Source organism: Dermacentor silvarum, chromosome 9, assembly GCF_013339745.2.
Source record: "Dermacentor silvarum isolate Dsil-2018 chromosome 9, BIME_Dsil_1.4, whole genome shotgun sequence".
In the NCBI taxonomy this organism is placed as follows: domain Eukaryota; kingdom Metazoa; phylum Arthropoda; class Arachnida; order Ixodida; family Ixodidae; genus Dermacentor; species Dermacentor silvarum.
In genome coordinates, this window is record NC_051162.1 from 124,063,109 (window position 1) to 124,083,776 (window position 20,668).

Sequence of the window (20,668 nt, forward strand, 5' to 3'; positions counted from 1 at the left end):
GGCTTCTGACGCACCCGGCGGCCGCTCTTGCTTTAGAAAAACGCGGCCTCCGCGAAAACACAAGATACACTGCTACAAAGTGGTGATACGGAACACTGCCCCGTCTGCCGTTGTGCAAAATAGCTATACGTTATAAAACACTCGATGAAAAGACAAAATGAAAGGTTCTCGCGGAATTGACAGGAGTATATATGAGGACAAGAAGGGCACACTGGGCGAATTTAAGGATGTTCGTGATTAACAACGCATGCCAGACGTCCAACAGCAGAAAGTAGAGAAAACAGCGACCGCTGTCTTTAACTTTTCTTTACACTTCTTGAAATCATGTGACGATGACGTATACATGTTGAAACACGGAAAACTAGAAAACACACAGAAGAAGGGGACGGTATAAAACAGCCAAAAAGTTAACAAAATCAGACGACACATACGAGACGTGGCGAGATATAGGCAAACTCATGCTGTGCTAAAAGGCATAAGTGCCTCGCCCGCACAAATCTGTGCGTGCTTTTCAATATAGAAGGCTTCGGCAATTTCACGGGTGCGCTAATTAATCTATGTCTCTCATATAAGACGGACGTAGGATAGTAAAATTTAGTGAGCAGCCGCATGATTGACAATGACTTCATAACTGAGAGCTAGGTGTAGCTTTTAGCAAGTTAAAATGCACAACGGCCAGTTTGGCCAATGCAACCTGTGCCGCAAGACAATAGGTCCTGAAAAACAGCGCCCTTACAACAGCGTGCGAAGTTGGCGACGCTGTTAACTGCGCAAATGTTAGTCTGACGAGCCTCTCCGCTACTATAAGTGCAGCCACACCATAACCATGGGGTGAATGAACTGCGTTGATGATGGATGTATTAGGTATACCGCAGTATGAAATTGGTCAGCGGGAAGAACGGAAGTGTGGAGATGAAGCTCCGTGAATGTTTGAAGGCTCAAACAATAAAGCTTTGACTTCAATGACGTACGTGAAAATGTCACAAAAGACTGAGATAGTCTTATAGAGTCACTGCTATACATGTTTTACTATTATTTACAGAATCTATGGAGACACCCAGCGCACTTAAGGTCTTACGCTTTGTGTTGACTGTCGTCTATAAACCTTCTGTATAGCATCCCATGTGAAAGCCTATGGATCATAATAGACCAGCAGAAATATATTTAAAGATGACTTTTGCTTACAGTCTGCTTGCTTTCAAAAGTAAAGAAAAAAAAAGATCAGGTCTGAAAGACAATGAAGCACTTTTGAAGCGTATATACGCAAGCTATAGACTATATATTGCATTTCACAACAGAACGTGACCTTTGATGGTCGTTCGTAAAATGCTTTCAGATGCTTTAGCAGCTGACGGGGTGTATGAATACGTCACAGTATGGCTTTGTCTTAAAAAAGCTCGTAACTCATATAATAAAGCTGACATAACTGCTGATTTCTTTAACTTCGTGGGAAGGAAGTGGCAGATACGGTGTCGTAAGGCGGATATATTAAGCACACCTAAATAGTCTGCAGGTGGTCGTATATCTCAGCTGTAGTCGATGGAATACTAACTGGGTGCTGCTACGTACTTGATGAAGTGTATATCGTGTCATGTCAACTGTTGCAGATTGTGTTCTGGATCAGGGGGCCAAGACCTCGTCAGGCTTTCTCGCCTTTAGTCTTTGCCTCCCGCAGGAAAATTTTGTATTCTTCCTGCAAATAAAACATGTTTGTTTGATTGATTGATTGAAAACAGGACCACGCTCCATGTTGAGCGCCACAGGGAGAGAACGCAAGAACGGAGTGATAGTCTAGAACACTGCGGCCAGCCGTATGAAAGCAAAAAGCAAGAATTCAAAACAAATACTGAACACTCCCTTGTTGGAACGCACTCTAGATAAAGAGAGAGGCGATAACGGTGATGATAGGGATCTGATAAGGGAAAGGTAGAGAGGTTAGTGAGTTTGAGCCCGCTTGGCTACCTTGCACAAGTGAAGGAGAAAAGTGACCAAAACGATGAAGTGTGTGCATGTGGTGAAAGCACTCTAGATTTCGGCCATTGAAACAGCTGTGTAACGCTACACACAGCGGCCTTTAGCATAAATTTAAGCATGAACGGGATATAAACGATCAGAAGGCCTGTTACACATAATTACATAAAAGTGCTATGGAGTAATAACTCTGTAGCCAGTTTCTAAAAATGGAATAGTCCCAAGTGTACGTTTGCAGGTGAAACTGGAAATGTAACAATTAATTGGACTAGTTTCGTAATTGTTCGCGTTTGCAGTTATGCTTACAGAACGTACTTTTCTTTACATTTTCCTTTTTTCCTTCTTGCCAGGGCAAAGTAGCCACGTACTCTCAAACATACAGTTAACCTTCGCACGGGCTCACCAACGAAACTGAGTACGGTTTCGGTAACGCTGTTTCAAAGGTGGCTGTTGTGACACGCACACTATTCAAATAAGTTTGTTAATACTTTTGTATCCCTATAGAGTAAAATTAGGGTGCCTAGGACACAGATTGCGGGGCTAGCATGCTAGCACAAATCGTACAGTCGAAATACTATGACTTTTTTAACACGCTCATTGAAAACTGCGGCTCAGTTATAATTGTTAAGAACTATAGTAAAACATCCGCATCCCCATCTATCTAGATTATTTTCATTTTGCATCAACAATCTTTCGTCAACAGTACTAAAGGCCTTTTCAACATGCACGAATATACCAACAGCTACATTTAAGGTCATTAGTTCTCGGTATTTTTCGATATAGGCCAGAAAGACACTCGACAAGTCAAACATTAGTAATTCGGTCGGAACGCAGAAGTGCAATAGATTTAGAAAACTGCTGTGGCCGGTCAAACAGATGCGGAAGGCAGGTTGCAAATCATGCCGCACAGTCGCACGCATGCAGAAAACTTTTTATTATTTATTTTTTGTTGGGGAAATGGCAGAATACGATAGACCACGAGCCCGATTTCAACAAGCACTTCAGTAAAAGTACACTACATGTTTCGTGGCTTGCATTCTGAAGTCTAATGTAAAGGCAGCCATCTGTAGGGACATTGGTGTTTTCTGTCCGCTACTCTCCATGATGATGAACAAGGATGAGACGCTTGGATAGAGAAACGACGTTTTTTTGCCCCTGTTGACATTGTTTAGAGCATATATTGCTACTCCAGATGATAAGGGACATACCCGAAATAATACATATATACATATATATATCGCTCCTAAGGGCCCTTGTACATTACATTGCACATTGCCTTTTACATTTTTTTAAAGATTAACCATGAAGCGATTACTCAAAATACTTATCCTGCGTATGAATTCCGGTGCATGTGGAACTGTATGTAAGTGGTTTACTCATATTCTTGTCGCCCGCCTTCAATAAGTTCGGCACTAAATTGGTCTATACCTCTACGTTGTCACACGTGGCAGAAAATAACCTTGAAGTAGATTTCGAATTCCTCGAGATTGCGTCCAGGACGCAGCTGCAACATGGAAATGTACTACATGTAGTTGCAACTTCATCTCTGTGTTTAGGCAATGAAATGCAGTTTTTACTACAGCAATCTTGAGGACATAGCTACTTCTTTCCCGTAAATGAAGATGCAGCTTTTGGCATTAACCGTGCTTCTAAATAAAAAAAAAAGCCTTTCGCGCTCTGAACATATCAGTGTATATATATATTGAACGAGACGAAAGGGAACCGAGGGGCCAGATTTTTAATCATAAGAAGCCAACAAACAATGACACCAAGGACAACATAGGGGAAATTACCTGTACTAATTGAATTAAAGAAATGATATATTTATGGAAATGAAAATGTATGAAAAATAACTGTCTGCGGGTGGGGAACGATCCCTTGTCTTCGCATTACGCGTGCGGTGCTCTTACCATTGAGCTACCGTGGAGCCGTTTTCCCATCCACTTTCTGGGGTATTTATGTTTTACAGCTAGAACTAACCATGGGAGTGTTAGCCAGCACCACCACTGTGGTGGCGCTGGCTAACACTCCCATGGTTAGTTCTGAAGAAAGGGTTTTGCAGGGTAAACGCTCTTAGCCGCAGATTCAGATTTATTTGAACACACTGAAAAGAAAACACGGAGGAACGACGGTATATTTATTTACAATACTGTCAGTCTCATATCGAGATCATAGCAGATGGGCATATGATTACGCATACAATGCATGTCTTATATAACGAATGGTAAAAACATTTAAACGTGCACAACAGTTTTTCGATGTGGGAATACATCAAACACGTTCAATGCGCATATTTACAACCATACTACTATAAAGAAGTCGCAGTTTCGCCCTAAAGGCGAAGCATCATTTGCGATAGCAAATTACTGGCCGTTTTAGTTTTATCAGCCCTATAAACTTATAAACATAGGCAAATTCACTAAATTAACAAGCATGGTGTCACGCGCGCACAAGCAAACCTGCACCCATCTCACTCGATGACCGCGGAAACTCGCTGTCAAAACGCTGGAATGAGGAGGCGCGTCAGCAGCAGCGAGCGAATTGACCTTCGTGCTGCATCTCGCATCAACGTGAACTAAGCTGTGAAAACACAGCGCACGGTTAGCTGTGTCCCCGTCGCAGATGGCTTTCAAGATACAGCGGCCAGGGCGGGTGCGCAGCGGCCGACCGGGCTGCCCGGAGTAGAACGCCCCCCCCCCCCCCCTCCCTACCCCCAGAGCGTTACGCACGACAGAGCGCTTCCTTCCTGCTCTCCTCCCTAGCTTGCGCGAGATTGAGCCGCGATTGCTGGCTCACCTTCGCACACTTTCACTCGCACATAAAGCATGTGGCGCGCACCGACGATTTTATCGTTCTTGGACTTTATACAGAACCTCATGGCAACGGAAGGAATATGCGCCTGGAGTGTCCATATAATTGCTATCGCAATAAAGTAGCAAGTCACATAAATAGTGCACTTCAGGTTACATGCCAGTAAATACATGTAGAGACATATATATGCATTGACAACGTGCAATAAACCATCAGTTGTTAGTAGAGCCATGTCTATAGTCTTCTCAGTCGTCTTGCGTTCCCCATTCGCGCTATGCATCACATAAGGCAATACCAGCTGCCCTATCAGTCTGTTCTTTTGAACGGAGGTGCGGACCCCCATCAAATTTGTTGTCTTGTCTAGTGCATCATAGAAAATGACGTTAAGTAGCAGCAGCATTAATGAGTGCGTGGGATACATAGGATATATCGCATTCAAAATTCGTGCTACTTGAACATGAGGATGACTTATATATCCGATCTTAGTAACTCAAGTGCATGTACTCAAATGTGCCGGACTCGTGCCCAGGATAACTTTATTCCCGCATTGATAAAATGAAACCTGCGTTACCAGAGCTGCAATTAGGCAACTCGTGCGGATGTGAGGAAACTATCGAGCTTGCCTCCAGTGTGGTGTCCCGAAACTGAACATACAGTTAAATCTCGATCTAATGAAACCCAATCTAACGAAGAAATTCCATTCCCTAGCAGGTACCCATAGGGTTCAATGTTGTTGTCAAACCGAATTAACGAAACTAATGGCCACCAAACCCAATTTAACTAAGTTTTTCCTGAATAAATGAGTAAAAAAAGCGGCGATTTCTTTCTAATTTCGACACAGACAGGTTTTTCTTGGAGCATGTGCTCTAACCCTATCGCGTTAAAGCACGTAGGTGCCTTAGTCACGGTCTTAGCACCCGCGGCGCGTTTTTGCGTATTGGCAGCCTGTCATAAAATAATGTGACCGTCTACCTGGCCTGCACGCACATCGCACAAGCAATTAAGGCTGCTCCTGCGGACTTCACATGCGCAGGCATGGGTTAGCAGCAAACACAATGCCGCGATAGCTTTGCGGTGTCGCTACGTTACAATTTTACATTTCAAAGGACTAAACATCCCTTTCTCGATTTTACGATCTTCCCGATTTAATGAAATAATTCGAGCATGGTCATCACTGCGTTAAATTGAGTTTCAACTGCAGTTGCATGGCACATCTACACAAGTACTCCAAGTCGTCCAAACTGTGTATTTGCATCTTAATAAAATGTGTTGCTGACCTATAGTTTGTTCGCACTTGCAGGTTAAGCAAGCGCGCACCTTAGCTGGGACAAGTAAGTAGACACAAGGCAAGCACTAGTCTTGTCTACTTCTTTGTCCTGTCTAAGGGTTGTTAAAGAAACAAGTATTTGCAACAGCATTTTTAGACCGTCGCCAACTATAATACGATGCAGCAACTAGCTTTTTGTCTTCTAGATTTGCAAGTGGAGGAGGCAACTGGAAATCGCACGACAGGTTGCATAGTATATTTCTGTGTGCTGTCACATCGAAGTGGACATCAATGTGCAAAACGATTTGTCATTGCATATTTACTCTTTAATATTCCAGTTCCAAACTGGTTTTCTGCACTCGTTAGTGCTGAGCAATTACCAAAGCATTCCCTCACGATATCACATGCTACAGCAAATACACATTTCACATTTATCACGCATGTGAACACCTCAGGTGATGATAGCCCAAGCGCCAACAAAGACCTCATGAATGGATGCATGCTTATATATGATTGATTGCAGTAGAAAAGAAAAAAAAGTGAAAAGCTCTTCAAGCCTATGCAATCTTGAAGATCAGAGGTGCTTCTTATCCGATTGGAAAAGAAACTACTAGCTCACAACTACATATTATAATCATACACACTAGGCATATTACTCATAACAATGTTCCGAATAAGGCTGGATAGACTTTTGCATGTTAACAAGCTTAATAAAAAGCACGCTGTGTAACGTTTCAATGAGGCTCCTAGGAAGAACATATTGCTTTATGCCAGACACATCAATAAAAGAGGCTTCTAGACCACGTGATTACCCTGATAAATATTGGTTGTTCCCTCTTTCATAGGAATCGGTCATAACACAAAAGTGAAACAACATTCCCCTGAGAGAGAGAGAGAGATACAAGCTTTAATGATATGTTGGAGATTTTAGCCTGGCTGTTTACCTGACATGCTACTCCAACATTCCCCTGAGAAAATGCATTGCACGAACTGGAGAACTGAGCAAAAATGCCAGAAATCTTCGTGAAATCATGGTCGGCTACTGCGAAAGACACACTATTTGTGGGTCGGCAGCATTCTTGCAGCTTTTCTTGGCATGAGGCGTCCTGTTGCCGAGCGGCTTTGCCGAAGGTAGCAGCATTTTGGTACGGCTTAGAAGTGTCTTTGGCATCCCGGAACTGGTGAAGCACTCAGCTTCGCGAATACGAGAAATACAGAATGCAATGGCATCTCTCACTGGTCCAACACGGCCCGTTTCATGACATTTGCCCATCGACATAGTTGCGCTTAACGCAGCAGCACTGTTATGTGGCGCCACTGTAAGCGAAGCAGTAGGATGCAACCAGGCGTCATAGGCTAATCCGACGTGGAAGAGAATCCATGTGGCGAAACTGTGTCGTCACCGCAGACCATCAGAGCACAAAGCTCAGAGAATGGAAAAGTGGCGCCATCTCGCGGGGTGCTAGAAAAATAGCCTGCTTTTTTCGTGACGTCATTTCCATGATGTTTGTAGACACGAGAATTCTTGGTGGAGCCCGGCATAAAAAGAGAATAAAAAAAACGTGACCATATTTCTCAACTACAACAATGAGAAGCAATTTATTGTGGACCAGCCTTCTACAATAACAGCAGAAAAAAACATTGCAGGCACAATTAGCATGGGAAAAGCAACAAGTTGATCAGTTACTAAAAGCATGTAAATAAATAGCTTATTTTATCTTCGTTTGTTATGTACAGATGTACTTATGCATCTTGCTTTGTGATTATGTCATGGCAACCTGCATCGACATATTACAATTAAACAATAAAAACAAAAACTGAGTAATTCATTTGGTAGTCGCTGCTTGGCATTTGCTACTAATGACGCTCATAAAAGGCACTTTAGGGTAAAAGCTTAACCAGTACTCGATGTTAAATGCAATGTGCTTGGCAGTGTGAAGCCTCCAGGGGCATAGAACCACCAGTTGTCTCCGGCCAAAGACAGCTCACGTGTCTTTGTACTTTGTGAACAGGTTGTACAGCACTCTCAAGGTGGACTTCAGGTCAGCATTTACCAAATCTGAAAATAAGTAAGCAAAGAATGAAGTACAGATGTGACGACCACTAAAGGCTTAGAGTAGCCAGGCTTAGAGTAGCCAACCAGAACTCCACCAGGATAGCACCCTAGCATCTTTTATAATGGGTGTCCCAGATAACTTGAAACACGTAAAGAAACTGATGCCTACTAGGTGGATGAAACCACTTGTTTGTTTGCAACTTCTTCAAGAAGCCCCCAGCCAACTGCAACCTTTACAGCAGTGAGTCTGTCTACTTGCCTCAACATTCAGGAAGACATGAACAAGACTAACCTTCTGGTCGTGCCTTGGGTTTTGGCAGACCAGCATCCGTCATAAGAGTGAATGAAAAGGACACATTGTGGACCTTCTGGTCAAACGTTGAAGGCGTGGGGAAGAATGAATAGAGGGGTACAAAGTACCCTTCGACCAGGCCCATGAGGAGAACCAGGTAGATGCCATCCTGAAACTAACAAAAAAAAGGTAACCTTGTAAGCTTCTACACAAAAATTGTAATGCAGTAACAGGAAACACATAGCAGAGAATTACAGGCAACTAGTGTGCGGGTAGGCTAAAGGGTACCCATATTTGCAGAGCATGAACGAATTTGTCTGTATGAAGTCTGGAAATGAACAGTTTTGTGAAAGGAGTGTGCGGAAGATGGCGGTGAATCTTCTCTACGTTGCGGCATAGTGCATTGACAGCACATCTGCAGGCATCAGCAGCTGTAGCACCCGCCAAAAGTTAGCCAGCTACCTGCCTGTTCCCATTAACAATTCCCATTCAATAAGCTATGTTAATAATAGTGAATGCGCTAGTTGGTTATGCAGTATTCAAAATGTAACAGCACAACTTGGAACAAGAAGCTAAACTAAGCTAAAACTTTGATTTATGTGAGAGCACGAGCATGCAGTATAGGTGATAGCAAGTCATTATTTTCATCGGTATTTGAAACTGTCATGCACTTCTTGCTTACTCCTTTGTTTTTTGGTGCCAAACTACAACATCTATATATTTTCCGTCTGTAATATTGTCCCAGTTTAAAGCCCAGCACTTGTTTTTGTCTGCTCTTCAGTTTATGTCCTTGTCTGAAGCCCCATCATTACATTTGGATCAATAACCTAACGCCACAGATTTTTGCTATATTTATCAGAACTAAAGATTATTTGTAGATGAATATACGTAGTATGAAAGAAAACTTCCCCCAAACACCAGAACATTGACCTTTTATGCTAGTATATGGCTCATCTAGGTGCCCATATAGGCCATGTAATGCGTAGGATGGATAACCGGTGGACCATAAGTTACAGAATGGATACCAAGAGAAGGGAAGCGCAGTCGAGGACGGCAGAAAACTAGGTGGGGTGATGAAGTTAGGAAATTTGCAGGCATAAGTTGGAATCAGCTAGCACAAGACAGGAGTAATTGGAGATTGCAGGGAGAGGCCTTCGTCCTGTAGTGGACATAAATATAGGCTGAGGATGATGTGCCAATCATGCGGTGGCTTATGGAAACATAGGAAACTAACATGCCAGAGAAGATTGACGCTCCCAGACTTCTAAAGGCATTCCCCGCTAGATACCACTCATGTTCAATGGCTGCACGACAAGCTCGACCTTCTGCCATTGCAATGGCAGCATAAACTGCCCACTAAGCGGTGGTGCAATGTCTTCATTTAATAAAAGCTACTCACACTCAGTAGCAGCCTTTCACTGTTTATGAGAGGGGTGGCATCTTACTTTGACAAACAGTAAATGTGCCCACCAAGCCTAAATGCAGCCCTGTGCATGTTCCAATAATGCCAACTGTTGCACATAACGTGACCTCTTTCGTACATGCCAACAATGACAAGAGGAAAAGGGCACTTTCTATAGGTTTGCATGCTTCGCTGTGCACTGAAGAAAAGCTGTATGGGCCAGACTGTAACAATGGCAGCACAGAAGCTTTTTCTGATTCGATCACGTCGGCAAAGTCGCAACAAACAATGAATGCATTTTCAAACGAACCTGCGTGTCCAAGTCCGAGACCTCGAGGTTGATCTTGTTAAGGTGCTTGTTTACGAAGCTCATGAGTGACTGAAAGAGACAATGGAAATACTTGTACATGAAGCACTACAGAAACAAAGGCAGAACAAGAACTTGCATCGGCAGAGTACTAACCTTTTTCACAACTTGCAGTTTGTCAGGGGCGTGATCGAATAATGTATCAAAGGCATCTCGTTCTGCACAACAAAAGTCAACTGTGTAAGCTCTTGGCATGGAATGCGGTTGCTTGTACAGCAATGCATGGCATGACATATTAAAGGGATATAAAGGGAATCAATCAATCACCCAATCAAATGTTTATTAAACAATTTATTTATAAAGAAAATTAAATACAGCCAAGACCCCAAACTCTTGTTGGATTTGTTTGAGGGGACCTTAGATTAAGAAAAAAATGTGTTAGGATATTACTACAACGACAACACAAAGCAGGTACTTAAGTAAAACGGTCATTGAAAATGGAACATATTAGGCAGTATGTATAACAGAAGACAGCAAATAAACAACAAAACTCTGGTAAGTTGATTACAAGGTGCATTAAGCAATCAGGGAAACCATAAGAAAATATTAGGATATAATAAATGATCACCCAAAAAGGTACACAAGTGAAACGCTAATTTACACCAGAACATAATAGAAGGTATGTGTCATGAAAAACAGCAAAGAAGCAATAACAACTAAAGCTATAACTTTATAAAGTTGCAAAAGGGCATGTAAAGCAATCAGGAAAACCCGAATCAGTAGTTAGTTGCAGCAAAAAAACACATGGTCGCAAATGTTTCGAGCATTACGGGGACTAAAGTTCAAATTTATGAAGAGTTTGTTTGAATGCACGAAACAACGTTATTGAGTTTATATTGTAAGGTAGTTTGTTACAAGTTTGGTTGCAGCAAATTAAAATGAAAAGAAGCCATAATTTGTTTATATGGGTGGTGTTACTAGAGAGTTCGCTGAAGTCGATTATGTTCGATATGGAGCTAGAGGATTGGTGAAGTTCACTGAAGTACAATGACCTATACTATGAGAAGTGCGTAGATTAGATTTAAGATGTCAAAGTCCATGCATGACTTGACGGACTGAATGTTTAACAGTGAATATGCAAATGACAATGAATCGTGTCTCAAAGAAAGGATTGCACGCAGTACAGAATTTTGTGCCACTTGTAGTGGATGTTATGTTATAGGATAGGTAAGTCCGTAAACTATGACTGTGTATGTGATATACATGTGAATAAAAGAGTGATATAACAATAAGTGTTTTTAATGAAAACAGATGCCTCAGCTTATAAAGAGGAACTTTCTCTTATCCATTTTTAGTGCAATTTTGCGCATGTGTGTGTGGCACGGCAGCTGTGACTCAAGGTAGATGCCAAGGAATTTAGTATCTGCTATTCTTTGCAGCACATTACCATTAAATAGAATACAGTTAGTATTAAGTAGTCTCGTGTTTTTAGAAATACAAACTAGAACTATAAATCTAGAAACACACTGCAATCAGAGTAATTTGTATTTGCATTAAATAAACAGCCATAATTTGAGGTCAATATTGGGTCTTGTTCCAGCTACGTGCATTTCAGTCGGAAAAAACACTCTGTAGTTCCAAACACGAAAGTCAGGAAGACAGTTAAAACAAATGAAGCTTCGCCTTCCCGCCTAACACTTATTACGGAAATCTGACGCCCAAATGCATATTTTAAGTTTTGCATTGCACTGTTGAAAACTTTGTCACCTGCAATAGCTTCTCTTTGCGCCCCATTCAGGCAGCACCAGCACATGCTGTAGCATGATTTACACATGCACTGCATTGGCCAAGGGCATGTTGGCAGTTCCCATTTCATTTGCTCATTTGTTATTGTGCACATTGTTGGCGTCATTCTAGTTTAAATCATAACTTGCCTAAAGTGTGCTTCGTAAACAAATGCTTGTTGACCATTAAAGATTTTGTGAATTTACAAGTGTGCTGTTCCCTATTGTGATGGCTGACATGGAGTGCTCTGTCAATTACTTTATGCATACAAGTTGGGTGATTGCCACTGTCGTCGAGAAGCCTCTCATTTGATTCACGTCGCTGATGCTTGCAGTGCTATGGCCTGCTGGTAATGTATGAAACGGTTCACTGTTAGCATGACCACACGAGCATGGCTCCTGCTCCATGCCACAAAAGCTTTAGGATGCCAACCGAAGCGGTGCTGCAGCTCCAATGCAGTGCGAAGGGGTGAGATACAAAACTAACAGCCGCTGCGTCATGCTTACTGTCACCAAGCACAGGAAGTGTTGCGAGGGGAGCAGTTCGAGGCATAGAGTAAAGAGACATAAAGTGACATTTGCTCACTCCCTCTTTGTGGCTAGATGTCTTAATACCTCCGGAAAATTACACCAAACTTGCTATTGTTCACAAACGCATATGCCAAGCTTCCACGGCTGTTGTGGAACCCATGCCTGCGAAACTGACACCGTGGCACAAGTGCTGGCTATTCTGCTGTTCATGTTTATGCAATGTACACAGCTGTGGGGTGCCACGGCTCACAACACAAGCCACGCAACTTCATGTGGACAGAGGACCGCCCTGTACTGCTAACAGCGAAGTTTGTCTTTCAGCACGAGCGCTCCTTTCGTGCATGTCGTCTCAAATGGCTTGAACTGACTGCTGCAGTCTGCCTGCCAACATGTTTTACTACTACTGTTCATATCCATGACAAATATTTTATGGAGAGTGATATCCATACAAGATGTCGCAGCCATTATGTGGCTAAAAGATTTGCAGCATGGCCTCTAATAGTGTTTGTTCAAGTGAATCTGACATGCTTGTAGAGTGGAACCCTACAGACTGCATTGCAGCTTTGTGTCAGACGCACTGCAATTAGTAATGCCACTTTATTCTGACCCCTTCTCTCTCCCCTTAGAGTTTGAATTTAACAAGTGCCACTGTATTTGGTTAGGCTACAATGGTAAATGACATTTTGGAATACCAGATTGGTTATCGTCACGATGAGAGGAGGCTTAGCACAAAGTAGCAGAAAAGATGCAAAAATTCAAAGATGGTTTGTACTGTTGCGTTTGTATTTTTGCAGCAACAACATGCAGCATCACAAGTACTACTAACAGCATCCGCTTATTACTGTTAAACTTTATATCAGTGAGGAAAGACTGCTTTGTATTTGAAAATAAATTTTCGCCACTAAAAATTTTTCGCCGAATAAATAATCGCCACTAATGTAAATAAGCCAACAAAGAGAATAATGTACCCCTCTACAATGATTTTATGTTTCAATTTAGTGCCCATTTACACATCAGCAAACATCAGATTTCATCAGCTGTTTTTATTATTCACAGTACAAACCACAGAAGAGTAACACTCTTGAGCATATTGCAACATAAAGTAGAAAACTGGTTGAAATACATTTACAGAACAGTTATCTCTTGACAAAAGTATCAAAAAATCACAAACATGGAAATGCTGGTTACCACTTACCAACTCTCATGCCAAGGTCACTGAAATAAAGAATAACATGTACTATTATGGCTGTGCACAAATGAAACAACAGGACATTATAAAATAGAACACTAGGTGTAGTACTTCAAGAGATCAATTTCAAATGATACTTATCTAGTTGTAAAGGATAATGTAAAACCAAATTAAATAAATCAGCCAGAAACCGTGAAATATAAGTCGTCATAGTGAAACAGGAAATGAAAGAATGCGGTCTAGTAAACCACAAGCTCTTTGTATTTCATTTATCCATGGTAGTACACTATGATGCCTCTGTACACAATTACGTTTTTTATTACCTTTTCTAACTGAACATTGTGTTCTTCCATTTACTGAGATTCATGAGGAGCAACATAAGGTATGGAGGTGTCAATACTATAAAAACATATGACATAAAACACTAAGCTATAAGACAAATGCAAATAATTATGGGACAACGTGGAGCTTGTTTAAATGGTTTACCATGCTTTTCTGTTGAAGTTGCTCATTAGCATACTGTTTGATGAGATTCATAAGGTTCTACAAAATTTAAACAATCTATGGTTGCTAGAAGTTCAGATCAATCTGAGCTGACTGAGGAATAATGAAAAGCAATGTTCTAGAGACACTTTAGGACACAGAATGCAATCTTTTAGAGGCCTAAAAGACACAGCATGTTACTGTGAACATACACAAAAGTTAGTGTGGGCGTAAAAAATAAAAATATTGCCCAGCCCACGCTGTGAACATACACAATGGGAACTGCATTTCCGTGCTTCCTTTTCACATCGCATTAAGCTCAATGTAGAAGAAAAATATCAGCAGACTTTAGAGGTTATGCCCCTGACTATTCTAAGCACCCCATCTTTGTACAGAACTGCAATTTGATGCAAAGTTCCTCAAGCGTATGAAACAATAACATAAACAAGAATGGCAAGGCAGCACCAGAGATTTTAATAGCAGTGGAATGACGATGACACTTTGTTTAGTGACATGCAAGACTGCAAGAAAGCTGTTCTTGCAGAGGAACAATGAAAATGACAGCTCTGCTGAAAGCTGTGCTTCTCATGAAAATTACTGGTGCATCCCACACCAGCTATACTGCAAGAGCATACTGAAGTAGGACCACATTAAAGCCACCACCAAGCTTCAATACAAAATGCTCTCACAATAAACACCGCTATATCCTCGACGAAGCCCTTCCCAATGCGTGCTATGTCGCCTTTGTCCACTACAGTTTTGTCTACTGAGGCCTTCAGAATACAAGGGTGGATGGTACTGCTACGATTGCACTGTGCACAAAAGATTGCACTGTGGACAAAACACAGCACAAGCTGCGAAGCATGAAAGTTGCCTGGTAACTCAGCAGTTAGCATGCCCATCTCTCAACTGCACATAGCTACAGGGGCATGAATTCGATGCCCAGTGGGAGTGGTGAGCAGAGTTACGCTTTCCTTGCCATATGGATAGGATGAAGCTGTGACTGAGAAGATGGCAAGGTGAGGAGATGGCCTGATGACAACAGCACAAAGGAAAGGTCGGACACAGCAAACACGGTTTTGAGAGCCTTAGTGGCAAATCAGGCCTGCAGAAATACTCAAGGTGGAGGATGTTTCGTGAAAGCAAGAAATTTGTGCAGAAACTATCAACGATGATTGTCAATGTAAGCTAATACCCTTCAAAGAAGCTATTCATTTTGTTAAAGGAACGGTGCGCTTGACAACATATATTTGTTGCAGTGAGTATACTTAGGTAGAGTTTGTTGTTTCATTGCATAATTATGCAGAGAACAGAGTTGTCAACGAGCACATCTCTGGTGGTAATATAGGTGGATGGCACGCAGGTTTTAAAGGGCTATCAGAATTCACGTTTGCCAATGAATGTGCCTCGCAACACAAGCGCGTGTACCCTTTGTGTTGGCATGTTCGTTTCAACCTATGACCCCGAAAATGGGCAAAAAGCCAAGGAAAGTTATTTCCTTTAGGCAGCACAAAGCTACGGTTTCTCAGTAAGAAAGCTTCGCAGTAAAATTCATCCCGGTCCAGGGATTGAAAACGAGACCAAACCCTTTTTAGTGCGACCACTTTATTATCTCTGGTCACTGGTTCGGGTTTAGTAGGAAAAATCCAGCAACGAAAATTCGAATTCCAGCTGTGGCACCTTGTTGAAAAAGATTTGGCTGGTGCATTTCTATAGGCAGTTAAACCTCTCAGTTCCAGTGATTCAATTTGTAATCACTTGATTTAACCAAGTCTTAAGGAAGAATTGACTAAGTAAACACACAATTTAACTAAAATTTCTGATGTAACAGTACTATAATTGCAAAATGTAAGAAAGAGGATTAATAAATGCTTGTCAATGAGCAATTTTCTGGTGCATAAGGTGAGTCTTTTTTCCAAACGTTTTTGGCAATGTCTTATACAATGGTGTGGCTTATATATGCATAAAACGTGATTAGGAAATCTGTGGGCACTGGCCTGCTTCAGCTGAAGCAGCACAGATGTAATTTGCAGTTAACTAGGAGAGGCCTTTGGATTATAAGGGTGAATGAAAATGACATGGACGATCATGCAGATTTTGTACTTACTCATATGTTGACGTCAGCTCCTCCTGAATAGTCCTAGGGTGCAGGATTCCATTGCGTTTCTGCAATCAGTTGAATGTATGGTGAAAAAAATAAAGCGTAAAATTATGTAATAAACAAATGCAGATACAGGATGACCATCTCTAGATGTGAATTTGCAGTATGATTACACGTCCGCATGTTAAAAATTGGTTTGACAATTCCAAAGTAAATGGCAGCCAGCACCCATTTATGATGTTTGTATTTTTATATGTCCCTGCATACTTGCACTGCAAAAACTCAGTTTTTAAGAGCAATGTGAACATATTCGTTTGAAGCAGGAAGAAAAGCTGTCCTGCTTGCCACAAGGGAAGTTACTCCACACAAACAGCAATAGAGTGGATGAAATAAATTTATTATAACAATGCTCTAATGGGTTTCTTGACAACTGCATGTATTTCATGTACGATACAACTGCAATGGAAATAAATCTGTGTTCGCCTATAATTCAAACAAATCGTAGTCAGTAATCTCAGAAACTTGCATAAACATTAGCCTTAAAGGTAAACTAAAGAGCAGAGGTAAGCGGATATACATTTTTTTTGCAAATACGAATTGAATATGAATAGCAAGTGTAGCGCCCACTGACACTGCAATGAGAGGGCGCTAAGGTCGGCGCTGGCGCCGGCTGCGATGGAAGGAAAGAATAAATTTGAGCGACGTGTGCTCGCAGCTAGTCCGTTCTAGAAGCCTGCTGCGCTGGTCCTCTTAGTCGGGTGCTCCGTGGCGACCCCTCCGTCTTCTACGCGCCTCGATCTTCTACATAAGTATTGAATATTCATTTGAATATTGAATAGTTAAACAGCAGACACATGCATTTACAGCAGGAATATTTATTGTTAGGTACCATGCCTGTGGTGACTAATAATAAAGATAGCTAACCATCAGTGACAACCTTTGAACACATCACTAATTGTCACTAAAAAAAACTGCACTGATCGCCTCTGAGCAACTTTAGAGCCTGGGTGCAAACAAGCATTCTAAGAAAAAAAATGGCTGCTATTTGATTAGGTTTCGCTAAGAACATGGTTGCCAAAAAATATAATTGTGGATATAGTAAAAAAGAGAAAAGCTGCTTGAAGGACTTGTATGCTGTAGATACATGTAAAAAAACAACAAAAGACACGCATTGAAGGGCGAACATCATAGATCGCAGCATGAAAGATGAAAACGGCTACTTCACCATGACTGCCAAAAACACAACATGACGGACTCCAAGCTTGACATGACCTACCATATAGACCATGACAGACCATGCAGGCTTCCACAGCGAAATCGAAAACAAAGCTGGCATTGCCCATTTTGCATTGCCCATTTGCTGTTCTTCCGTTCTGATAATTGCAATACTTTGTTTAGCAAATGGAAAACAGTAACCAGATTTTAACATTTGGTTGTTGCAAAAATTTGGTAAATTTCAAATATTCGAAAATACCGAATGGTTCTTTTTAATAAGAATACAAGTTAGTGCATAGTATTCGATCCTCAATCGAAAGTCTGAATATTCGCTCACCCATAATGAAGACAATAACAGTCCTGAAATTTTGATCAGGTCAGCCTTGCCATAAGCAGGGGGTCACTGTGACCCAGATGACGCACACAAACTAAAGATGGTGATCAACAACACCTTAACGTTCCCACACCAGCTAAGTGTGACATCACAGATTTTGGAAGCATCTGCTTGGCGCTAGTTCATTTTTTATGAACCAAAGAGGGTTATGCTCCATTCGAAAACTGTACACAGACACATAAGAAATGTTTCCGTACTTTTCCTAGATAAAGAAAAATTCAACAGACTTCGACAGATCCCACTGGCTCTCTTAAACTCCTTTACACTGACAGCAGCAGGTTCTCGCAATGAAAGCTGTCATCTGCTCAAGAACCTCTTTGCGATGCAAAAGACACTGTCTTCATCCACTAAAACATTGCTCGCCTGCAGCTCCGAAAAACACGTGCACAGATGTCGCCACTCTCTGAAGCTGCGTCGTGCACAAACGCCCACACAAATTATCGGGCGGGAAGGTCGTGTGATAGGTCAGTGGTAAGTGCATCTGGCACCCAAATGCACATTGCTGCAGTCGTAATGGCAGGCAAAGTTTCATCTTTGTTCACGCACAACATTCGCAATGTAAAAGCAACGCAAAGCACCGCACCATGGAAAAAAATAAATAAGAAAAAAATGTGCATGGTGAGAAGATGTGCAAACATGGGCGTTCATTACAAACTGAATTTTAGTCTGTGCTTGCATTTGAACTTCTTTCCTCTGATAACACACCTATTTTCTTCACACCCTTTGGTGCTTTGCACTGCTTTTACATCGTGAACTTGAATCATACTGCTATCGCGATTCCATGCCATATGGTGAGGTTGAGCAGGTGGCCTGACGGCCAACACCACCACCACAGAAAGGAGTGACAGACGGACACAAAAAACGCATTCCCAGCCCTTCGTCTGTGTTGCAGTAAAATAGGAAAAAAAAAAGAATAAAAGATTAGGTGGGTGAAAATATTGTGGGTGTTAAAGTGGATGAAAATAAGAACCACCAACTGTGCGAGTTGGTAAGGTGTCATAATGGAAAAATGAAACGGATCCCGATTTTCAAAACACAACCATTGTGGCTAGGCATCTAATCAGACATCGCGCAAAATCACTGATGCCTTTCATATCAAAATAAAAGGCGCAACATGTGTTAGCCAGGCACCAGTACCAGTTTGTATTAAGTTTGTATTCCTAACAACCACTTGTCAAGTTCCCTGAATAGTTTCCTAATCATTGTTATGCTGCCGTGTGACCTTCTTTCTTACCTATTACGACTGTATGTTTTCTGTATTTCTTTCCATAAAAAACAAGTTGTGAGTAAGCACTTGTGTCTTCGTCCTCTCTTGATTTCCCTGTCCCGTTTGCGCTCCTTCTGTCCATCATGAAATTCACAACATCAGTATGCTGTGGCTTGGATACAATGTTTGAAAATGAATTTGTCCTTAAAATTAAAATTTGGGGTTAAATGTGTTGAGATCGCACAGAGGGGTTGTGATGGACACTGCAGTGAAAGGCTTTGGATTAATTCTGACTAATCGGAACACTTTAATAGGCACCTAAACCTAAGCACACGAATGGTTTTGCAATCCACCATCACTGAAATGTGGCCGCTGTGTTCACTAACTCTCTCTACATATAATCAATATTTTCTTGCAAAACAAATGCACGCAGAGTTTGCATACACCAATGTACACCGAGTTTATGCAATGCCTTAAGCTGATTTAATGCTTTTTGTTTGCATCCCTTTAGATGAGAAAGATAGTGTGCCCAAATATTCCCATTCCTACCTGGACAACAAGAACATTGACGACCACGTTTTCAGGGAGCCTGACTGGTGCTCGGAAGTGCCGAGCCAGGGCAACCAACAGGTGAATGATGGACACCACATTCTTTTGGTGAATGCCTGAGAACAAAAACAAGATGGAAAAAAGAACAGTGGTGGTTTACTCAAACAAGCAAGGAGCTTATATAGCAGCAATTGACAAAAACAGTGCACTTAGCCTTCAAAATCACAATCATGCCTTCGCTCCAACCTTTCCCTCCCACTCTACCGTGCCACACCTTTAATACTTTGGTAACACTAATTATAATGAGTAGTACATAATATTGAAGTAATCTTGGAGAAACTGCAAGACTGGTAATAGTCTAATTTTTTTGTTAGCAGTCTTTAAGAGAGCACCTAAGCAGACGACACATGCCCCTGGTGGTTATCAGATATGATTTGAGCCCCACCATGTCACCTCCAAGATTTTTCCATGCTCCACAGGCATTCGCAGGCATCGCCTTATCATGGAGGCCATGCTGAGGAGCCACATGTTCCGAGTCGTGCGTCAGTTCCAGGCGAGCAGTAATGACGTTTTTTTTTTTCAGTTTCTCATCAAGATCATCAGCCTGTTTTTTAATCTCTACTGCTGCACGAAGAAATTTCCCAGTGATCTCCAATTACAGCAGTCTTGTGCCAGCTAATGCTATTTTGTGCCTGCAAATTTCGGTATTTCATTAAACCACCTTTTTCTCTGCTGTTTTCGACTGTGTTTCCCTTCTCTTGGTGGCCATACTGCAACTCTAATAGGCCACCGGTTATACAGACTATGCATTACATGGCCTGCCCAGCTAGTTTTCCACTACAGTAAAAGCTCGTTAATTCGAATTTCACGGGGACGCCCAATGAGTTCGAATTAAACCGAATTCGAACTAACGAAATTCATTGACAAAACAGCAGGAATTGAGACCGGGTTGTTGGAAAATCACTCAAAATATTTATTTGCGAAAATAATCCGTGATCCCTGTCTGTTTCTCTTCTTTGAATGCGATCGCCATAGCCTTGTTTTCCAACGCGCGAACGTGGCAGAAAGCATCCTCTGCACCTTCCTCGAAGCTGAAGAATAGACGCACG

At 41.7% G+C, this 20,668-nt stretch overlaps 3 protein-coding genes across 10 annotated transcripts in view; all 3 read right to left on the reverse strand.

The window, feature by feature from the left end:
• The window catches only part of LOC119464227 (uncharacterized), a 192,586-nt gene that overhangs the window by 101,972 nt on the left and 69,946 nt on the right, over positions 1-20,668 (reverse strand). The gene's annotated exons all lie outside the window — the stretch shown is intronic.
• The window catches only part of LOC119464231 (TNF receptor-associated factor 6), a 163,178-nt gene that overhangs the window by 30,996 nt on the left and 111,514 nt on the right, over positions 1-20,668 (reverse strand). The window lies entirely within an intron of this gene.
• LOC119464226 (beta-parvin) overlaps positions 7,621-20,668 on the reverse strand; it is a 29,490-nt gene continuing 16,442 nt past the window's right edge. Inside the window, exons 8-14 of the mRNA XM_037725111.2 lie at positions 19,560-19,675; positions 16,201-16,259; positions 13,617-13,636; positions 10,263-10,324; positions 10,110-10,178; positions 8,398-8,572; positions 7,621-8,108 (exon numbers count right to left, since the gene is read on the reverse strand). Of these exons, the coding sequence (XP_037581039.1) occupies positions 8,035-8,108; positions 8,398-8,572; positions 10,110-10,178; positions 10,263-10,324; positions 13,617-13,636; positions 16,201-16,259; positions 19,560-19,675 (575 nt within the window). The 3' untranslated portion in view covers positions 7,621-8,034. The remainder of the gene's footprint in view (positions 8,109-8,397; positions 8,573-10,109; positions 10,179-10,262; positions 10,325-13,616; positions 13,637-16,200; positions 16,260-19,559; positions 19,676-20,668) is intronic.